The 16,948-nt window shown below is 46.1% G+C and overlaps 2 protein-coding genes and 1 long non-coding RNA gene across 19 annotated transcripts in view; 2 read left to right on the top strand and 1 right to left on the bottom strand.

Moving 5' to 3' along the window:
* Nucleotides 1–14,445, top strand: part of Sun1 (Sad1 and UNC84 domain containing 1) — a 30,612-nt gene extending 16,167 nt beyond the window's left edge. For all 17 annotated transcript variants that reach the window (XM_048785378.1, XM_048785385.1, XM_048785384.1 and 14 more), the window contains 9 exons: nt 1,401–1,487; nt 2,599–2,642; nt 3,961–4,072; nt 6,119–6,373; nt 6,938–7,022; nt 9,456–9,571; nt 10,535–10,702; nt 12,504–12,596; nt 12,916–14,445. In XM_048785378.1, coding sequence (XP_048641335.1) covers nt 1,401–1,487; nt 2,599–2,642; nt 3,961–4,072; nt 6,119–6,373; nt 6,938–7,022; nt 9,456–9,571; nt 10,535–10,702; nt 12,504–12,596; nt 12,916–13,029 — 1,074 coding nt within the window. In that variant the 3' untranslated portion in view covers nt 13,030–14,445. The remainder of the gene's footprint in view (nt 1–1,400; nt 1,488–2,598; nt 2,643–3,960; nt 4,073–6,118; nt 6,374–6,937; nt 7,023–9,455; nt 9,572–10,534; nt 10,703–12,503; nt 12,597–12,915) is intronic.
* LOC125611187 lies at nt 9,784–16,679 on the bottom strand. The gene is made up of 2 exons (XR_007341330.1): nt 16,553–16,679; nt 9,784–9,947 (listed from the first exon to the last, which is right to left on the bottom strand). It is a non-coding gene; the product is annotated as an uncharacterized LOC125611187 (long non-coding RNA).
* A 22-nt stretch (nt 16,680–16,701) lies between these two features.
* Get4 (guided entry of tail-anchored proteins factor 4) overlaps nt 16,702–16,948 on the top strand; it is a 15,365-nt gene continuing 15,118 nt past the window's right edge. Inside the window, exon 1 of the mRNA XM_015502072.2 lies at nt 16,702–16,945. Coding sequence (XP_015357558.1) covers nt 16,797–16,945 — 149 coding nt within the window. The 5' untranslated portion in view covers nt 16,702–16,796. The remainder of the gene's footprint in view (nt 16,946–16,948) is intronic.

The raw sequence follows: 16,948 nt of genomic DNA, 5'->3' as shown, positions 1-16,948 counted from the left end.
CAACTTTTTAAAAAATATTTTTAATTGTAGATGGACAATGCCTTTATTTTATTTTATTTTATTATTTTATGTGGTGCTGAGAATCCAACCCAGTGCCTCACATGTGCTAGGCAGGTGCTCTGCCATTGAGCCACAGTCCCAGTCCAAGAAGCAACTTTTTGTTTTGTCAGTTTTTTCAATAATTTAAGTTAATCTTAAATAAAATTTTACAAGTGTAGTTTCTCAGGTGCACTGGCTACTGTGCTCAATGGCCATACATTGCAGGTGGCTGCTGCCCTGTACAGCTCAGCCACAGGATGGTTCATCCTGGCTCACAGATCTATGGACAGCATCTCAGGAGATTCTGAGAACCAAGCTGGGGCCAGGCTTCATGTGTGTCTGCACCTGGAGTCATCTCTTTAGCTGGCCTTCATCCCTTTGCTCTGGTTTGTCCCATTTCTTCTTAGATTTCCGTCACTTTGGTTGTTTTCCTTCCTCCGTTTTTGTCTTGTGTCCGAGGCCATGGTCATTCTGAATGCATGATGCTTCTGTTATTGCTGCTCTCTGTTGTCACTGCCCTTTTTCCTGTGGCTCAATGCTGTGTCTATACCTTCTCAGGGAGTGTCCCTGATGGTCTCAAATATTTTACCTTCCTAAAAGTTTCCAGAGATGCTGGTGGAAACCAACCACTATTTTTAGCAGTTAGCTAATATTCAGAAAACTTTGTTCTTTGCTTTTTGGTGCTCTGATTTATTAAATGCCTCACTGAGCCTGAAAAGCCACCTTCCTGTTCACCTTCTTGGGTTCCTTTAGTTGCCTGGTGGGTTCTGTGGGGGACACTCTAATGGGTTGTTCCTAGTAAGTGTGAATATATTACAAGTTTTATTTGAAAGTGAGATGCTCAAGGGAAAACAAGTGTATCACAGATCTCTGTCTAGGGTTCCTTTCTTTGAATCATTAAACATGGTGGTGCCTAGTGAGCTGTGTTGAATGAGGACTGTTGATTTGTTTTCTGCATCGAGTGTCTTCTGATCTTCATTAACACTCTCATGTCACCAGAAGAGCATCTATGCTGTTGGGCTTGGGCTGGATATCTTGAGTCAGATAGAGGATGCCATTAGGTGATGCCTTTCCCAGGTGTCAAGCCATGCAGCAACCCCAGAGTCTTAAAATCTGGCTGAAGTGACTTGGCCTGACTGGCTAGCTTTTGTTTATTGCTTAACTTTATTTTTTTATTTTTATTTTTTTAAATATTTATTTAATTACTTTTAGTTTTCGGCAGATACAACATGTTCTTTTGTATGTGGTGCTGAGGATTGAACCCGGGCTGCACGCATGCCAGGCGAGCGCGTTACCGCTTGAGCCACATCCCTAGCCCTATTGCTTAACTTTAAAATTGTTCATTCATTTTTCTTTCTCAGACCAACATCATGACTTTCAACCATGATCATGAAGTGCGTCTCTCAAACTTAGAAGACATTCTGGGAAAACTGAGAGAAACATCTGAGGTATTTATTCTTGACCTTATAATTGTGACTTCTAACAATCTGGCTTTCTTACTAAAAAAAAAAAACAAAAAAAATAAACTACAACTAATGTTTTCAAAAGTCCCCCAGCCATGAATGTGCTTCCTGGAGGGTATTTGCCATGGTCTTTTATAAAATGTGAACATTTGTTTCTGACTGTCCTTTTCCTGTGGCGGTCTACTTTATTGCTGGAGTGCTTGACCAGGATTCCTGGTTCCTGGTGACTCTTGGGAATGGAGCCAGCCTGCAAGTAAGAGGAGGCAGTTGGTTCTGGGGGCATGTCCAGCCATCCTTGCTCTTCCTGGTACCATGCAGCTTTTACAAGATCTGCTTGTCTGGAGCGGGGCACAATTAATTTTGGGTGGGAAATATGTCACTGTGTGATGTAGGGAAGGCCAGGGATTTTTGCACCAGTCTGAGACGTGGAGATTTTGGGCACTGAGAGTCAGGTTCTTGGCATCGCTAGGGCTTAGCATGAAGCCTGGAGCCTGGCGTTGTAGATACTCATGTGTTAACTCAACTAAATTGAAACTCATTTTATCTTGGGGTCAGTGGAGTACAGCCCTGTGGAGGTCTTGGGGCCAGCTCCTGTCAGTGAGAGAGCCAGGCAAGTTCAGCAGGATAGGGGACTCACCTTCCCAGGGTGCTGCAAGCATGTGTCCCTTGGGGTAGCCTGAACACCATCTCTGATCAACCTGGAATGCAGGCTGCTGTCTTTCTGGCATGTGCTGCAATCTGGATGCCTCTGTATAGCCCATGTGAAGTTGCATCCTCAGGTGTTACCGCCCTTTCCTTAGCCTTCCACTTTGGCAGCTTTCTTCCCTCGACCTGGGTGCCAGTTAAAGGAGCTTTATGTTTGGAAGGTTTACAAGGCTATTTTCAGGTGATTTCACACCTCTCTGAGTTCAATGTCTTTTAAAATTTACATTGAAAAATAAAATAAATATTCCTCTCCACCAGGTAGATCTGGGCTTTGAATTAAGGCTGGGGTTGGGGAAATTCCAAATAGACATAGTTTAAGTTCATCATATAATCATTTTATGAAGTTTGTTTATGACATGTGTTGAAACAGATTGTTTCTCGTACTTTTCAGGCCATCCAGAAGGAATTAGAACAGATCAAGCAGAGAACAATTAGGTAGGATGATTGCAAACGATTCTATAGCTTGACCCTTGTATTTTTCTTTCTGGTTGCTAGATGACAGCAGTCATTGACAGTAGTGTTCCTGATGTACCCACTTGCATGTCACCTGAAGTCACTGGCTTGTGTGTCTTTCTGGGTGTCCCTTTGGGACCATGGGAGGGCAGAGGGCCCTGAGGATCTTGGACATAGCATGAACAGGGCCTCTCAGAGGGCCACCCTTAGGGAGTAGACCAAGGGACCTGGGTTGGAGCTCCTGTGAGAGGGATGCATGAAAAGCCTCCACTGGCACCATTAGTGTCTCAGTGAGTAGCCACTGTCCCTGCTGCTCACAGTCCTCAGGTGGGTGGGACACCTGCCTGCTGGGCAACACTCACACACTGGGATCTGCTCATGTGGTCCAAGCCTTTTCACAACTGCAGCTTTTACACTTAAAGTTGGTGGCTCTGAACCATTCCCAGTTATCTCCACAGCCCTGGCCCCCCACTGTTCTTGGGGGTCTGGTGCTTATTCCCACCACCAGCTTGCTTTCTCCTGCAGATTTCAGTTTGCCTGAGGCCCTTAGAGTGAATGTTCCTTTCTTTGATGTTCCCAGAGTTGCATCTTCCCATACATGCCCCCAGCCAGCTCTCTGCCCTCCTGGGTCTGCATGTGACAGCCTTTGCAATCCTGTTGTCCTGAAACCATTTGGAGGGCTTTAGCTAATGAGAGGGCAGCTCACATGCATCCCCCACGTCTGCTCCTCTGTGCTCTTGCAGTGCTGGGCCCTGTGTGGGGGATGCAAGTGCTAGGCACACTTTATCCCTACAGCTTTGGTTTCAATGGGAAATGGTTTTGATATGCCAGGATGCAGATTTCATTGTTTTTCTGAAAGGAGTATGGTTGTAAGATAGGAATTGTTAGTATCTCAGCAAATATGACGTTAAATATGTATGTTGTAATTACATTACCTCCCTAAAGTAAAATTGTCAAATTCTCAAGCCATTTGTTTTTAGTGCAGTTGTTCATTCCATTAGCTTGAAAATGTAGATTCAATTTATAATAACTGTTGATAAATTTTGTCTCATTTCTGAAGTTTTATTTATAATTTTAAGGATTTTCAGAAAGAATTTTTTCCTCATGAGCATATAACCATTGCTAATAGCATTCTGGTAGGTGTGGTGCATACATGAATTGAGCAGAAAAGAAATCCTGTGTGATTCTGATAAGTGCTGCTTATTTGTTGACCGTGCTGTCTGGGCCATGGTGGGGCAGGTTCCTCCTGAGTGTGTCTGGGTTCCTGACTTGCTTCTCCTCCCTGGTTGCTGGTTTACAGTGGAGCTGAGGAGCAGCCCCTCCTGCCCCGAATTCAGCGCCTGGAGCTGGAACTGGGCCTGCTGAGAACACAGCTGTCAGACTGGCAGCATCAGAAGGCCAGCTGTGAGGAGGTAAGGGTAGTTCCAGGAATGGCTAGGCCAACTCCAAGAACAGGCAGCTGTACTGGTTCCAGCCTTTTGCTTTGTAACAAAGTAGAAGAAAGTTATGACCTATGTTTATCAAGGTGTTTAATTTTGACTTCCTTTAAAAACTCCTTTCACTGTATTTGAAGTTCTTTTGTTTCTCTTGTGGTGCTGGGGATGGAATGTACTCTACCACTGAGCCCTCTATTTGACATTTTTAAACATTTCAAAGTAACAAATTCAAGGCTCCTTGAATTTCCCCTATTCTAGTGATGTAACATAAGAACGAGCATGTAACTTTCCATGCATACTTCTGTGCACACAACCACATGCTGATGTGTGGTGCATTTGTGTATTATCTTACCAAAGCACTGGGCTGCTTGTGCACACAGGTGGTGCTGCGGATGTGGCTTCAGGCCCACTTGTCTTGTCCTTGGGCAGAGAACATCCAGATGCTTATGGTTGCTGGGAATGAAAGCAGACATTAGACTGACAGAAGTCCTCAGAAGTCCCAGATGATCAGAGTTACTTGTGACAAGAGTGGTTAAGTTGTCTCTGCAGAAAGCTCTCAGAACTGGTAGAAGAAATAGTGGAGAGGACAGAGCACTAGGCAGGGTGCAGGCTCGTGGCTGATGAGCAAATAAAAGTACATGGCTGCCTCCAGCCACGTGTGGATAGTGGCCACCACTAGTCTAGCCATACCGTGAGCATTCTTGCTTGTGTAAAGCTTTGGGGGTGAATTTTATGTTGTTAGCCAATTATAAATATGCATACTGTTTGAAACTGGCACCCACACTCTTCAGAAAGAGAGGCAGAGCAGAGTCTGAGAGGAGTGGGCAGGGCTCAGGGTAGCACTGGAGAGGGTAAGGGCAGGGGAGTACAGTACATGGTGCAGTCACTCATGGGGTGCCAGAGAGAAGCAGAGGGATGAGGCAGGCCTATAGGTATGTAAAGGAAGGTATGTCGCTGGGTGCAGTGGGTACATTTTGTTGATGAAGACAGCCTTGGTACATGTGTAATTCCAGCTGAGGCGGGAGGATTGCAAATTCAAATCCAGCCTCAGCAACTTAGTGAGACCCTGTCTCAGTGGTTAAATGCCTCTGGGTTCAATCCCTGGTACAAAAAATAAAAAATAAAATAATAAGGAAGAGTGGTATGTCTTGTGCAGCTAGCTGCCATATTCTGTTCCTTAGAAAGTAAAAAATTCACATGCACAGGTGTGTGTAGAAATTATATACATGGACAAGTCAGCATTCGTGATATTACATTCAAAGCTTTATATTGACATTTTGTTGTTGTTTGTTTGTTTTTGATACAGAGCACTGAGCCACATCCCCAGACCATTTTATTCTTTATTTGGAGATGGGGTCTCCCTAAGTTGCTAGGGCCTTGTTAAGTTGCTGAGGCTGGCTTTGAACTTGTTTTCTTTCTGCCTCAGCCTCCCAAACCACTGGGATTACAGGTGTGTGCCACTGTTCCAGGCTTGACCTGTTTTTTTCATTCAGGCCCAGTTTGTTGAAGAGGATGAGTTCTGTCATTCACGTTGGTGCCTCACCCATGGGGCTGCTGGCAGAGGCTTGTTGAGCGCAAACAATGGCTGAATGAGGACTCCACCCGCTTTTTTTAGTTCATGTTTACGCAATACTGGATTCCTGTTCTCATTAAAGTGTTAGCTGGGCTTGGTGGCACATGCCTGTAATCCCAGTGACTTGGGAGGCTGAGGCAGGAGGATGCCAATTTTGAGGTCAGCCTGAGCAATTTAGCAAGACTCTGTTTTAAAATAAAAATGAAGAAAGGGCTTGGGTATAGCTCAGTGCCACAATACCCCTGGGTTCAATCTCCTGGACCCCTAAAAAGAAAATATTTCAGCATTTTTGGAAGGGGTCTTAAATTTAATATGAAGGGAAAAAATGTGTCACTTTTATATTACATACTTTAGAAAGTTATATGATACTTCTGAGGCATCTGTATTGTGTTGATGTGGTTTAGTTAAAACAGTAAATTCACTGTAATTTTACTAATGACTGCCACCAGGTGGATACCCAGGTCAGAGAAACCATCAAGCTCCTATTTTCTGAGGACCAGCAAGGTGGCTCCCTCGAGTGGTTGCTGCAGAAATTTTCCTCTCAGTTTGTGAGCAAGGATGACCTGCAGGTTTTGTTGCAAGACCTGGAGCTGCAGGTGCTGAAGAACATCACCCACCACATTACAGTGACAGGACAGGCCCCAACGTCAGAGGCTGTCGTGTCTGCCATGAGCGACGCTGGCGTCTCTGGAATCACAGAGGAGGTGAGCAGTGGTGAGACAAGGTTCAGCCTGCATTTGTTGTGAGACTGGATGTCTGGGTGTCATGCAGGCAGGCTGTGAAGCCTCATCCTGAGAATGGTTTCCAGGGCTGGGCCAGGTTCAGTGAGGGGAGGCAGAGGTGCAGGTGCAATACCAGAGCCTATGAAAGCATGCTGTAGGCAGTGTCACATCCAGCTGCTCCCTGAAGCACTTTATATGCTGAAACTTTTCATTCCAAAGATCCCATCCACCTGTGCTGTGGTATACTTTCTGAGATTTATTAGAATTTTCAGTCATACACAAATTTCCCAGATTCCCATGTTAATAGCTCCAAAATCTAATCCCTGTTTCACTCTCCTTGATGGCATCCTGGGAATGATATGTCTGAGCCCTAGTAAAGAGGGTCTAGCTCTTCTGCCCTTCTGACATGGCCCTCGGGTACAGGACAGGAGCATCCTCTGCCTGTCACTCAAGTATACTGCACCTCTGGTCTTCGTTCACATCACTAATGTGACTTTTTTCTCTTGCACTCATGTTTGGGCTTCCCTTGCACATGTGTTTGTCCAGCAAGTGCGTGTCCTTGTGAACAAGGCTTTAAAGCTGTATTCTCAAGATAAGACTGGGATGGTGGACTTTGCCCTGGAATCTGGTGGTGAGTACACAGATATTTGAATCATTAAATACGATGTTCACCTGCTAGCAGGCTGGGAGCTCGAAGTATTAAGGGACTTGGTGGAACATTGACCAGTCTGAGTGCAATTCTAGGCGAGTCCCTTGTGCTTTTTTGTCTCTAGACAATTACCTTTTGGACAGAAGGACTGGAACACTGGGCCTACATGCTCACAGGGCACATCCTAGAAGGGCAGTAATGTGCTGGGCCCACATGCTTGCAGGGCGCACCCCAGAAGGGCTGGAACACCGTGCCTATGCATTCGCAGAACACACCTGAGGTTGGTCAGTGTTGCTGATCATGAGTGTGGTGACTCTGCCCTCAGGAAAGATGATGAATAGGGCAGACAGTAGGAAAGCAGCTGAGAGTAGAAGGACATAGGTGTTATTTTGGTCCCCCAAAGTCATGATCCATTATATCTGGGAAATCAGAACTGTGGTTCCATATACCCTGGCAGTGAGTTTGGGACTGCATACCAGGTCAGCACACTAGCACTCTACAGATACCACTTGGACAGCATTGGTGAGTTCAGGTGTGGTTTCGCCTCCATGGGTAGGTAGTAAAGAAAATCTTGGTCTTCTGATACTTTTTTTCTTTTTTGCAATACAGGGGATTGAACCCAGGGCCTCACACATACTATACAAGCCCTGTACTACTGAACTATGTCCCCAGCCCTCTTTGTTTTATTTTTGCACAGGGTCATGCTGAATTGCCTAGATTGGCTTCAAACTTGTGATCCTGCTGCTTTAGACTCCCGAGTAGCTAGGACTATTGGTGTGCACCACGAAACTTACCTTAAATTTTTAAATTTTAGGAATTGCAGATGGGGCTAGTGGACTAACATTTCTTGGGAGATAAGGAGATTTTGAATATTCACTAGTGTACAGAAGGGTGTTGAGCCTGCAGAGGGAATGGGGATTTTTACAACCCACAATCTGTTTGCTTTGGCTTATCTCAGGTTAGGAAACCTGGCAATGGAGGTCATGCACGTAACCCCATTGTTGCTGGAACAACTGGGTTTTGAGTCTGGATGTTACCCTCTCCTGGGCTCTGGATGTGGTGGTGGGTGAGCCCCAGGGCTGCCAAGGACAGTAGGTCCTTCATGTGCTAGCTAGAAGCCAGCACTAATGTTCACATTCTCTGTATTTTCTAAAATGTCTTTCTTTAGGGCATAGATTTTAGTTATACCTCTGAAATTCAACAATTTAGAAGTTAACTTTGAGTTCAGTGGCATCAAGTGACATTTTAACCAAATGGTTGGGCCAGTAGTCATCCTTCATTCTTATGGTCCTCGAAGATTTGTGTATAATTAATTCAGAACCCTGGTGACCTGCAATGCCTGGCCAGGTTCCATCTGTCAGCTCTCAGCACTGTTTTTATGAAGACTCTTGTTGTTATTGATAGTGAGACTTTTTTTTTTTTTAAAAGAGAGAGAGAGAATTTTACTATTTATTTTTTAGTTCTAGGCGGACTGGTGCTGAGGGCCGCACGCATGCCAGGCGAGCGCTCTACCGCTTGAGCCACATCCCCAGCCCCATAGTGGGACATTTTTAAAAGGCATTTCAGTGGTTCTGAAAATCAGATAGCCATCAGCACGTTGAACACCTTGTTTAAATGTAAATTCATACCCCTCCCATCTCTTCCTAGAGGAGAATCACTGAGTTGAGGTCCTGCTGTGTAGCCACATAAGGGTCCAAGGGCAGGGGTCCAAGGGCAGAGGGCCAGGGCTGATGCAGCTCTGTGGGAATCTTGAGTTCTTATCTGCTTGTTTGTTGCTGATTCCAGTGTCTTGTCTGTGCTCTTCCTATGGAAGGGCAGACTGGAACTTCTTTTGCTTCCCTGAGATTAGAGGTCATATGACATAAGCATCTTAATTAAAAGAATGCAGCTAGGGCTTGAGTCATGGCTCAGAGGTAGAGCCTAGCATGCATGAGGCACTGGGTTTGATCCTGAACACCATGTAAAAGTAAAATAAAGACATGGTGTGTACCTATAACTTTAAAAAAAAAAAAAAGTATGCAGCTCAGTGGTTGTGAGTATATCCCAGTGCTATGTAGTCATCACCACCAATTCTGGAATTTTCCTGTTACCCCAAACAAAAACTTATACCTCTTTGGTTACTACTGGCCCCCAGGACTTTGGTTTTAATTGAGGATTGTCATAGCATTACCTTGCCCCTTAAGTAGTCCTTTGAAAACTCACCTACCACTAGGACTGGTGCTTGCTAGAATTCTTGATTCTTTATCTAGAAAAATTTAAAAGGAAAGGAATAGGGCTGATCTTAAAGCTAAAGGCTCTTTGTGCGAGTGGAAACTTGAGAAGATCAAAGCACTCTGGGTAGTGCTTAACAGGCAGCAGTCTTTGCTGGGGGCAGTAGTAGAGTCAGATGATGAAATGAACTTTACTTTGTTCCAGGTGGCAGCATTCTGAGCACTCGATGCTCTGAAACATATGAAACCAAGACAGCCTTGCTAAGCCTGTTTGGAATCCCCCTGTGGTACTTCTCACAGTCACCCCGTGTGGTGATCCAGGTGAGTAGATGCTGTCTGTCTCTGTGGTGGCTGAGGTCCTCCACGCAGCCTGGGCCCTGTGCAGCGGCTGGAGAAGTGCAGGGATCATGGGTAGGCAGCTCAGTGGGAGATCATGAGGGAGTTCATGCCTGAGGGACTGGCCCCAGCACTTCCTTACTGTTTTTGTCAGCTTTTTCACTGCTGTGACTAAAAGGACCCAACCAGAACAACTGTAGAGGAGGAAAAGTTTATTTATGGGCTCACGGTTTTAAAGGTCTTCGTCTGTAGAAGGCCAGCTCCATTCTTCAGGGCTCAAGGTGAGGCTGAACATCATGGTGGAAGAGTGTAGCAGACAGAAGCAGCTCCATGATGATCCGGCAGAGAAAGACTCCATTCTCTAGATAAAAAATACACCCCATTAGCCACACTCCCAATGAACCACTTCCCTCCAGCCACATCCTACCCTTCAGTAACCACCCAGTTAATCCTGTCAGGGGATTAATCACTGATTGGGTTAGACTTTTACAACCCAATCATTTCTCCTTTGAACTTTCTTGCATTGTCCCACACATGAGCTTTTGGGGGACACCACACATCCAAACCTTAACACATTGATTCCTTGGTGCCACCACCTAGGCACCTCCCTGTATTCAGCTGTCCTGAAGCTCCTCTGAACTTTTGGCCTTTGGGGGATTTTTGGCTGCTTCATCACACAGGCATAATTGATTACATCTTTGGTGGTTAGCGACCAACTCAATCATCAGCACTTCCCCTTTCCAGGGGAAAAGGAAGGGACCCTTATAGGTACACACTGCAGCCACCTTTCCCTGTTTCTCTTCTGATTTGTTCATGACAGTTTTTACCATGCAAAAATCCTTATTATTTTTATTTTAGTATTAGCATTGTTTTTTCTTAATGCTTCTGTTTTTTAAGAGGTTAAAGGCTGATTCAGACTCTGAGTTCTCGTGTTTTGCCTTTCCCTAGCCTGACATATATCCAGGTAATTGCTGGGCATTTAAAGGCTCCCAGGGGTACCTGGTAGTGCGGCTGTCAATGAAGATCCATCCCACCACATTCACAGTGGAGCACATACCAAAGACATTGTCACCAACTGGCAACATCTCCAGTGCCCCCAAGGACTTCGCAGTCTACGTAAGTGCACCCTGCTGCTGGGGCATTTCCCTCTCCGGAAATTTCCCAAAGATGAATGACCCAAAGACTGATGGCAGCTCTCCTCTGCCTTCTCCCTCTGCCCTTCAGAAGAATTAGTACATTCAGTGTTTTGGGAACATTCTGACACTTTTCCAGGGAGGGGCACTCATGAGTAGCACAGCAGTCAATGTCCAGTTCACATGCCGGGCTTACCTGACTGGGTTAGATGTGCCTGCCTTTGAGAGTGGGGTTCTCCAAGTGTCTGTTCACCTAAGAAGGAAGTTCGTAAAAGAAGCCTCCATGCAAGACAATTTGCTGGGGAGAGTTCCACTTTATTGCAAAAGGCTGTGTGCTAATATAGATCTAAGGAGAGATGGCAGGGCTTAGATAAATGGCGGGCCACCCGTTTATTGGCAAGTTCTTCCAGATATCAGTTCCAGAGCCCAGGAATTAGTTCTTATTTGGGCTAAGGTTCCCCGCCAGCGAGATTTGAAATATTGGCGCCAGTGGGAGAGTTCACACCCGCAGGAATGGAAAAAGGGGAAGGTAGGAAGAGAAGGTCCTTAGGCGCCATGTTAGGGTTTTTTTCTGGGGTGCGGCTGCCGTTATACTTTTCCCAACAGTTCGGACCATGATGTCACTGAAGCAAGTGAAGGATGAACAATAAAGCAAATTTTCTTTCTTTACTTTTAAAATTTATAGAAATAAATGATATAGAATTTGGAAAAAAGCCTGATGTATTGGCCCACACTGTAATCACAGTGAGTCAGGAGGCTTGCAAGTTCAAGGCCAGTCTCAGAAAATTAGTGAGACCCTCTCAACATAAAAAGGCAGGGATATAGTTCAGTGGTAGAGCACCTCTGAGTTCAATCCCCAGTACAAAAAAAAAAAAAAAAATTCAAAAAGGGTACCCACAACTCCAGCACCTAGAGAAAGCCACCATTACCATTGTGACTTCCTCCCCTTTAAAAAAAAAAATCTATTTTAGACATTACTATTCATAAACTTTTGTTTTCTGCCATTAAAAAAAATCAAAATTTTGTCACAAGCATCTCTCTATGACAATTAAGAGTCTCCAGGCATCTGTAAGTACAGGAGAATGCTGCCCAGCTGAGCCCATTGACTAACCCTTTGGTGGCATGAGTGCAGTGGCTTCTGTCTGCACTTGTCCTCACATTAGATGCTCAGGGCTTAGTAAGAGTGCAGTCAAGGTATGGGGAAACTGCACCAGCCCGGCTCCTGTCTCTGCCAGCCCCGAGCAGAGGTGTGTTCTTCTGGTAACTCCATTCTGGAGATCACACCCTCTCCTTAGTCACTATGTCACAGATAAGACTCCCATTGTCACTCTCAGTTTTTATTTAGTTGCTCATGGCCTGTAATTTCTTTCATGGCATTTTTTATACCTACAAAATCCTTCCTCATTATGAAACAGACATCAAATAGTCATTTATATTTTTTTATTTTTTATTGTGATAGAATGTATACAAACTTATCCTTAAATTGGTGTCTCCTTGGGCTCATGGGAGCCTAGAGTTCCCACTGGTGAGGGCAGCTATGAGTGTGGTCTGTGCCATTGGACAGTCACATCTCTGCTACCTGCACACGCCTCCTGCTGGCCTCAATCTTCCCCATCTGTATTATGGGAGCAGTCACACCTGGCTTGGAGGGTGGCTCTGGTTGAAAGCCCATGACAAAAGCTTCTAGATAGGGCTTCAGTACTGCTTATGGAGGTGAAGTGACAGTCACTTCTGTTGATGACTGCTGTTTCTATTGGCTGATGACTACCTGGTCTTGTTTTCAGGGTTTAGAAAATGAATATCAAGAAGAAGGGCAGCCTTTGGGACAGTTCACATATGACCAAGAAGGGGAGTCACTGCAGATGTTTCATGCTCCGGTAAGGACTGGGGCCGCGTCCCCCCACCGTCTCTGTCACTGGGAACAGTCTTGTTGAGGGGTACATAAGGATCAGCTTTGGCAGGAAATCAACCTGTACCTCCCAGCTGTAGTGAGCTGTGTGCAGGTGCAGGTATTGGTGGTGACAGCAAGACAATCTGTGGCTGGTTGGTTCTGAGAGTCTCCCTGAATTTATGATTTAGAAAGTTCATACTGAGAATTCTAATTTCCAAAGGCTGTTTCCTGTCAGATAGCATACTAGGAGAAGTGATGGTGTCAGGGCTCTTAATCTGAAGTAAATGTGTTTTTTCCCATTTCAGGAAAGACCTGACAAAGCCTTCCAAATACTGGAACTCCGCATCCTCTCAAACTGGGGCCACCCTGAGTATACCTGCCTGTATCGGTTCAGAGTTCACGGAGAACCCTCAAAATAAAGGATTCCCTAGTTTTGTATATGCTTGTATATACCAGAACTGCCAGAAACACTGGATCCTTGGGGTGAGGGCATGCGTAGAACAGTAACATGTCAGCCCTACAATCAGCATATGCAGTGGCAAAGGACCTGCACGGTGAGTCCTCGCAAGCACTGCATGCCATGTGCGTGGTCCACAAAGAGCTCCGTGGTGGGTTCTCTGGAAACTCATTTGAATGTATGGTTCTCAAAGACACTCATTTTATTTGGGGGATTTGTTTTTTAATATAAGCCCTTTAAATTCTTGATATCAGGAGCAAAGCAGGGGGAGTTGACAAGTTTGTTGGACCTTTAGGAGTGCAGAGACAGTCCATCTGTCAAACCCACACATGTTCTTTCAGGGAAAACCATCTCCTAGTTTTTGGATTCTGAAACTTACACCAGGTGGGTTCCATGTTTCAGCACCTAGGTTCCCCAGTTGCGTAGGGGCTGAGACGTGTCCTGTGCCTCCTTGGGTGCTGAGCAAGACAGAGTGTTTTTCTGCTGAGGGTGGGAGCGTGACCTCAGCAGAGGCAATTTGGGTCCCAACCAACATCATAAATGGAAGAGCTCAGGAGGATGTTGCAGTTGAAATTCACAGCATGGACAGCAACTAAAAGATCTCACCTTCTGTTGTCCTTGAGCTGTGTTTTGAGTTCTGCTGAAGGGGCAACACTAAGGCCCCTGACCCTCCAGGGCATGTCACCATTGCTGTAGAGTCCAGTCTTTCCTATGGCAGCACTGTTTACTGGCTCTCAGTGGGGTTTGCCTTTTATCCAACTGTCAGCTATTCTCACTTAATTCTTGTGAGACTTCTTTTGGTTATAATTAATATTTAATACTACAGACTATTTTATGAGCAGACTTTATAATGGAGATATGTACAAGGCACTTCAAGTGTTAGATGTTTTACTTTAAGAATTATTTGCATTTTGTTGGTCAAGACAGCCTTGGCACACCATAAATGCTGTACTTTCAGAAAAAGCATGGCGGTGCTCACTGGTCTCTGGAGTTTTGTGTGGGCTGTACAGTCCTCAAGTACTTCAGCCACATGGATCTGTGCTTCTCCGAGAGTTGAACCAATGCCCATGCAGCTAGGTTGGGTGAAATGTGTACAGATGTTTCCTATATTATAGGTACATATATAAGTCAAATTTCCTATATAAAGCTAAATTTGGAAGTTGGGGTGGAGATATTTTGAATATTTATTTTTAAAGATGCAAGATAGGACTTTGTGCAATGTATTTTTGTAAATGCTTTTCAAAATATTTGTCTTTGGTAGTGTTTCTTTTGCTGCCACCAAATTGATAAGATGCTATTGAGATGTTTAAAGAGTTTAAATTTTTAAAAGTGCATGTGATATTTCAAATGAGTAATAAACAGTATATTTCCTTTCTCAGTTTGCTTTCTCTCTACCCATGAGGTGTGGGAAGGGACAACTAAGTCTGTGTGCTGAGAGTGAGAGCTCGGGTGCTGCAAGCACTGGCTGTGTCCTTCAAGGCCTTTAGTCTACAGGTTCTCAGGGCACCTCTTCCTGCTTAGGGGAGTCCAGCTGGAAAGCAGATACAGAGTAGATAAGAAGGTGCTTAGGCACTGGGGTATGGCTCTGGTGGCACAAATGCCTAGGCTGTCTGAGACCCTGGGTTCCATACTTAGCACCACAAAAAGAGATACTCAAGTGAGATCATTGGGAAAAGAGGGCTTGCTCTCCCCGAGAAGCGACCTGCCACTCAAGGTGCGTGCTGCAAGTGACCCTGGGGACTCATCTCTTGCTTTTACACAAGTGGCAGCATACTCACCACACTGTTTGCACCTTGCTTTCTTCCAGTTATCAAATATACTTTGGAGATTATGTACCAGTGAAGAATTTGTTTTAACAAGTTCTTTGAAACCTTTTGGTTTCATTGTATATATTGTATTGATTGTACTGTTCAATTTATGGATATCAGTTTCCATTTCCTTGCTATTATAAACAATAATACAGTAGCTTTGATTTTCACTTCCAATTACCCATGGCTAATTGAATGAGTAACTGGGGTTAAGCAATTCTGGTTCTTTTAAGGATCTATAGTAAGTAGTTCTAACATTGTACACACTGTCCTAAGGTAAGGACACATTCCATTTAGTCCCATCCAGACCCAGTTGTCCCTTGTTCCATTTCCCCACACTGTGACTGCTTCTGGCTGATTGGTTACTGAGTGATTATCAGGAGTGTTGTCACATCACAGTGCTTGTGTTCAGGTGATCTTTAGGTAGTGGTGCCACATCACAACAAGCCTGTATCACGGCTCCTTGCTTTCACCTTGCTGGCACTGCATCATCCCATATCCCCACAAGAAGGGTGAGGACAGCACAAGCAGACACATGAGAGTGAGCCCACATTCATGTACCTAACTCCCAGTGCATTACTGTAATTGAGCTCTTTTGTTTTGTTAGTAATCTTTTACTGTGCGTAATTTAAAAAAAATTAGTTGTAAATGGACACAACGTATTTCCATGTATTTATTTTTTTATGTGGTGCTGAGGATCGAACCCAGTGCCTCACACATGTGAGGCAAGTGCTCTACCACTGAGCTACAGCCCCACCCATAGGAGAGTGAGAGTGTGTGTGTGTGTAAAAACAGTTATTGTGCTGGGCGCAGTGGCACATGCCTGTAATCCCCGTGGCTGGGGAGGCTGATTGCAGGATTGTGAGTTCAAAGCTAGCCTCAGCAAAAGCAAGGTACTAAGCAACTCAGTGAGACCCTGTCTCTAAAGAAAATACAAAATAGGGTTTAGGGATGTGGGTCAGTTGTCAAGTGCCCCTGAGTTCAATCCCCTGTACCCACCTACCCCCTCAAAAGAAAGCACAGTTCTTGTATAGGGTTCTGCCTGCATTCCAGCACCCCCAAGTCTTGAGCCAGCCCCACAGTAAAAGGCTCATGTACAGCTAAAGGTCCGGCTGGACCCTTCACCACACAGCTTAACCCATGGCCAAGCCACCCTATCCCATCTACCTCTGCTCTAATCCATAGCTAGGCCATCCTGTCTCAGCTGTCACCCACTGTAATGCCTGGCCAGGGCACCCTGTCTGGCTGTATCACCAGGAATCGCCAGTGCACCTCAGACAGACCCTTGCATCCCCTCTGGAGCAGGTGTGAAGGCTGTTCATCTTGGTCCCCGAATAATAGATTTCCTAGCAGGAAACCCAAGACAACCTCTTGAATATTCCAAAAAGGTTTTAAATCACTGTCAACATGTTTGAAACGCCCCCTGCCCAGGACCGATGAAGGGCGACTGCTTGGCTCCACCACGGGAAGCTGGGGTTGGACCTATCGCGCTGCAGAGGCCACCACGCGGCCAGTGACCATGCCGAGGTTCGCGCGCATTGTGTAGTGAGCAGCGCCCGGCCCCGACACGTGGCCACCCTGGGCACGTGCCAGAGGTTCTGGCCCCACCCCGCTTGCGTAGCACCGCCTGCGGTCACGTGGCCACCCGCAGCCCCGCCCAGGGCACACAGCACGAACCTAGGCCCCGCCTCACGATCACGTGGTTGCCTACAGCTCCACCCAGGACACGTAGCCCCGCCCTGCTCACGCGGCCGCCCGTAGGCTCCGCGGCCCCTCCTTAGTCACGTGTCGCCCGCAGCCGTCGATCCCCGCGGCTCCTCGCGGCCACCGTAGAGGGCGTCGGGCGGGCTCAGGGACGGAAGCCGAGAGGCGCCGCCGACCGCGCCTGCGACAGCGTCAGCCCTGCGCGGAACGCCGGCCCATGGCGGCGGCGGCAATGACGGAGCAGGAGGGGGCCCGCAACGGCGCCCGAAACCGCGGCGGCGTCCAGCGCGTGGAGGGCAAGCTGCGCGCCAGCGTCGAGAAGGGCGACTACTACGAGGCGCACCAGATGTACCGGACCCTCTTCTTCAG

Source organism: Marmota marmota, unplaced genomic scaffold (assembly GCF_001458135.2).
Source record: "Marmota marmota marmota unplaced genomic scaffold, marMar, whole genome shotgun sequence".
Taxonomy (NCBI): Eukaryota; Metazoa; Chordata; class Mammalia; order Rodentia; family Sciuridae; genus Marmota; species Marmota marmota.
This window is presented reverse-complemented; position numbering and strand designations above follow the sequence as displayed.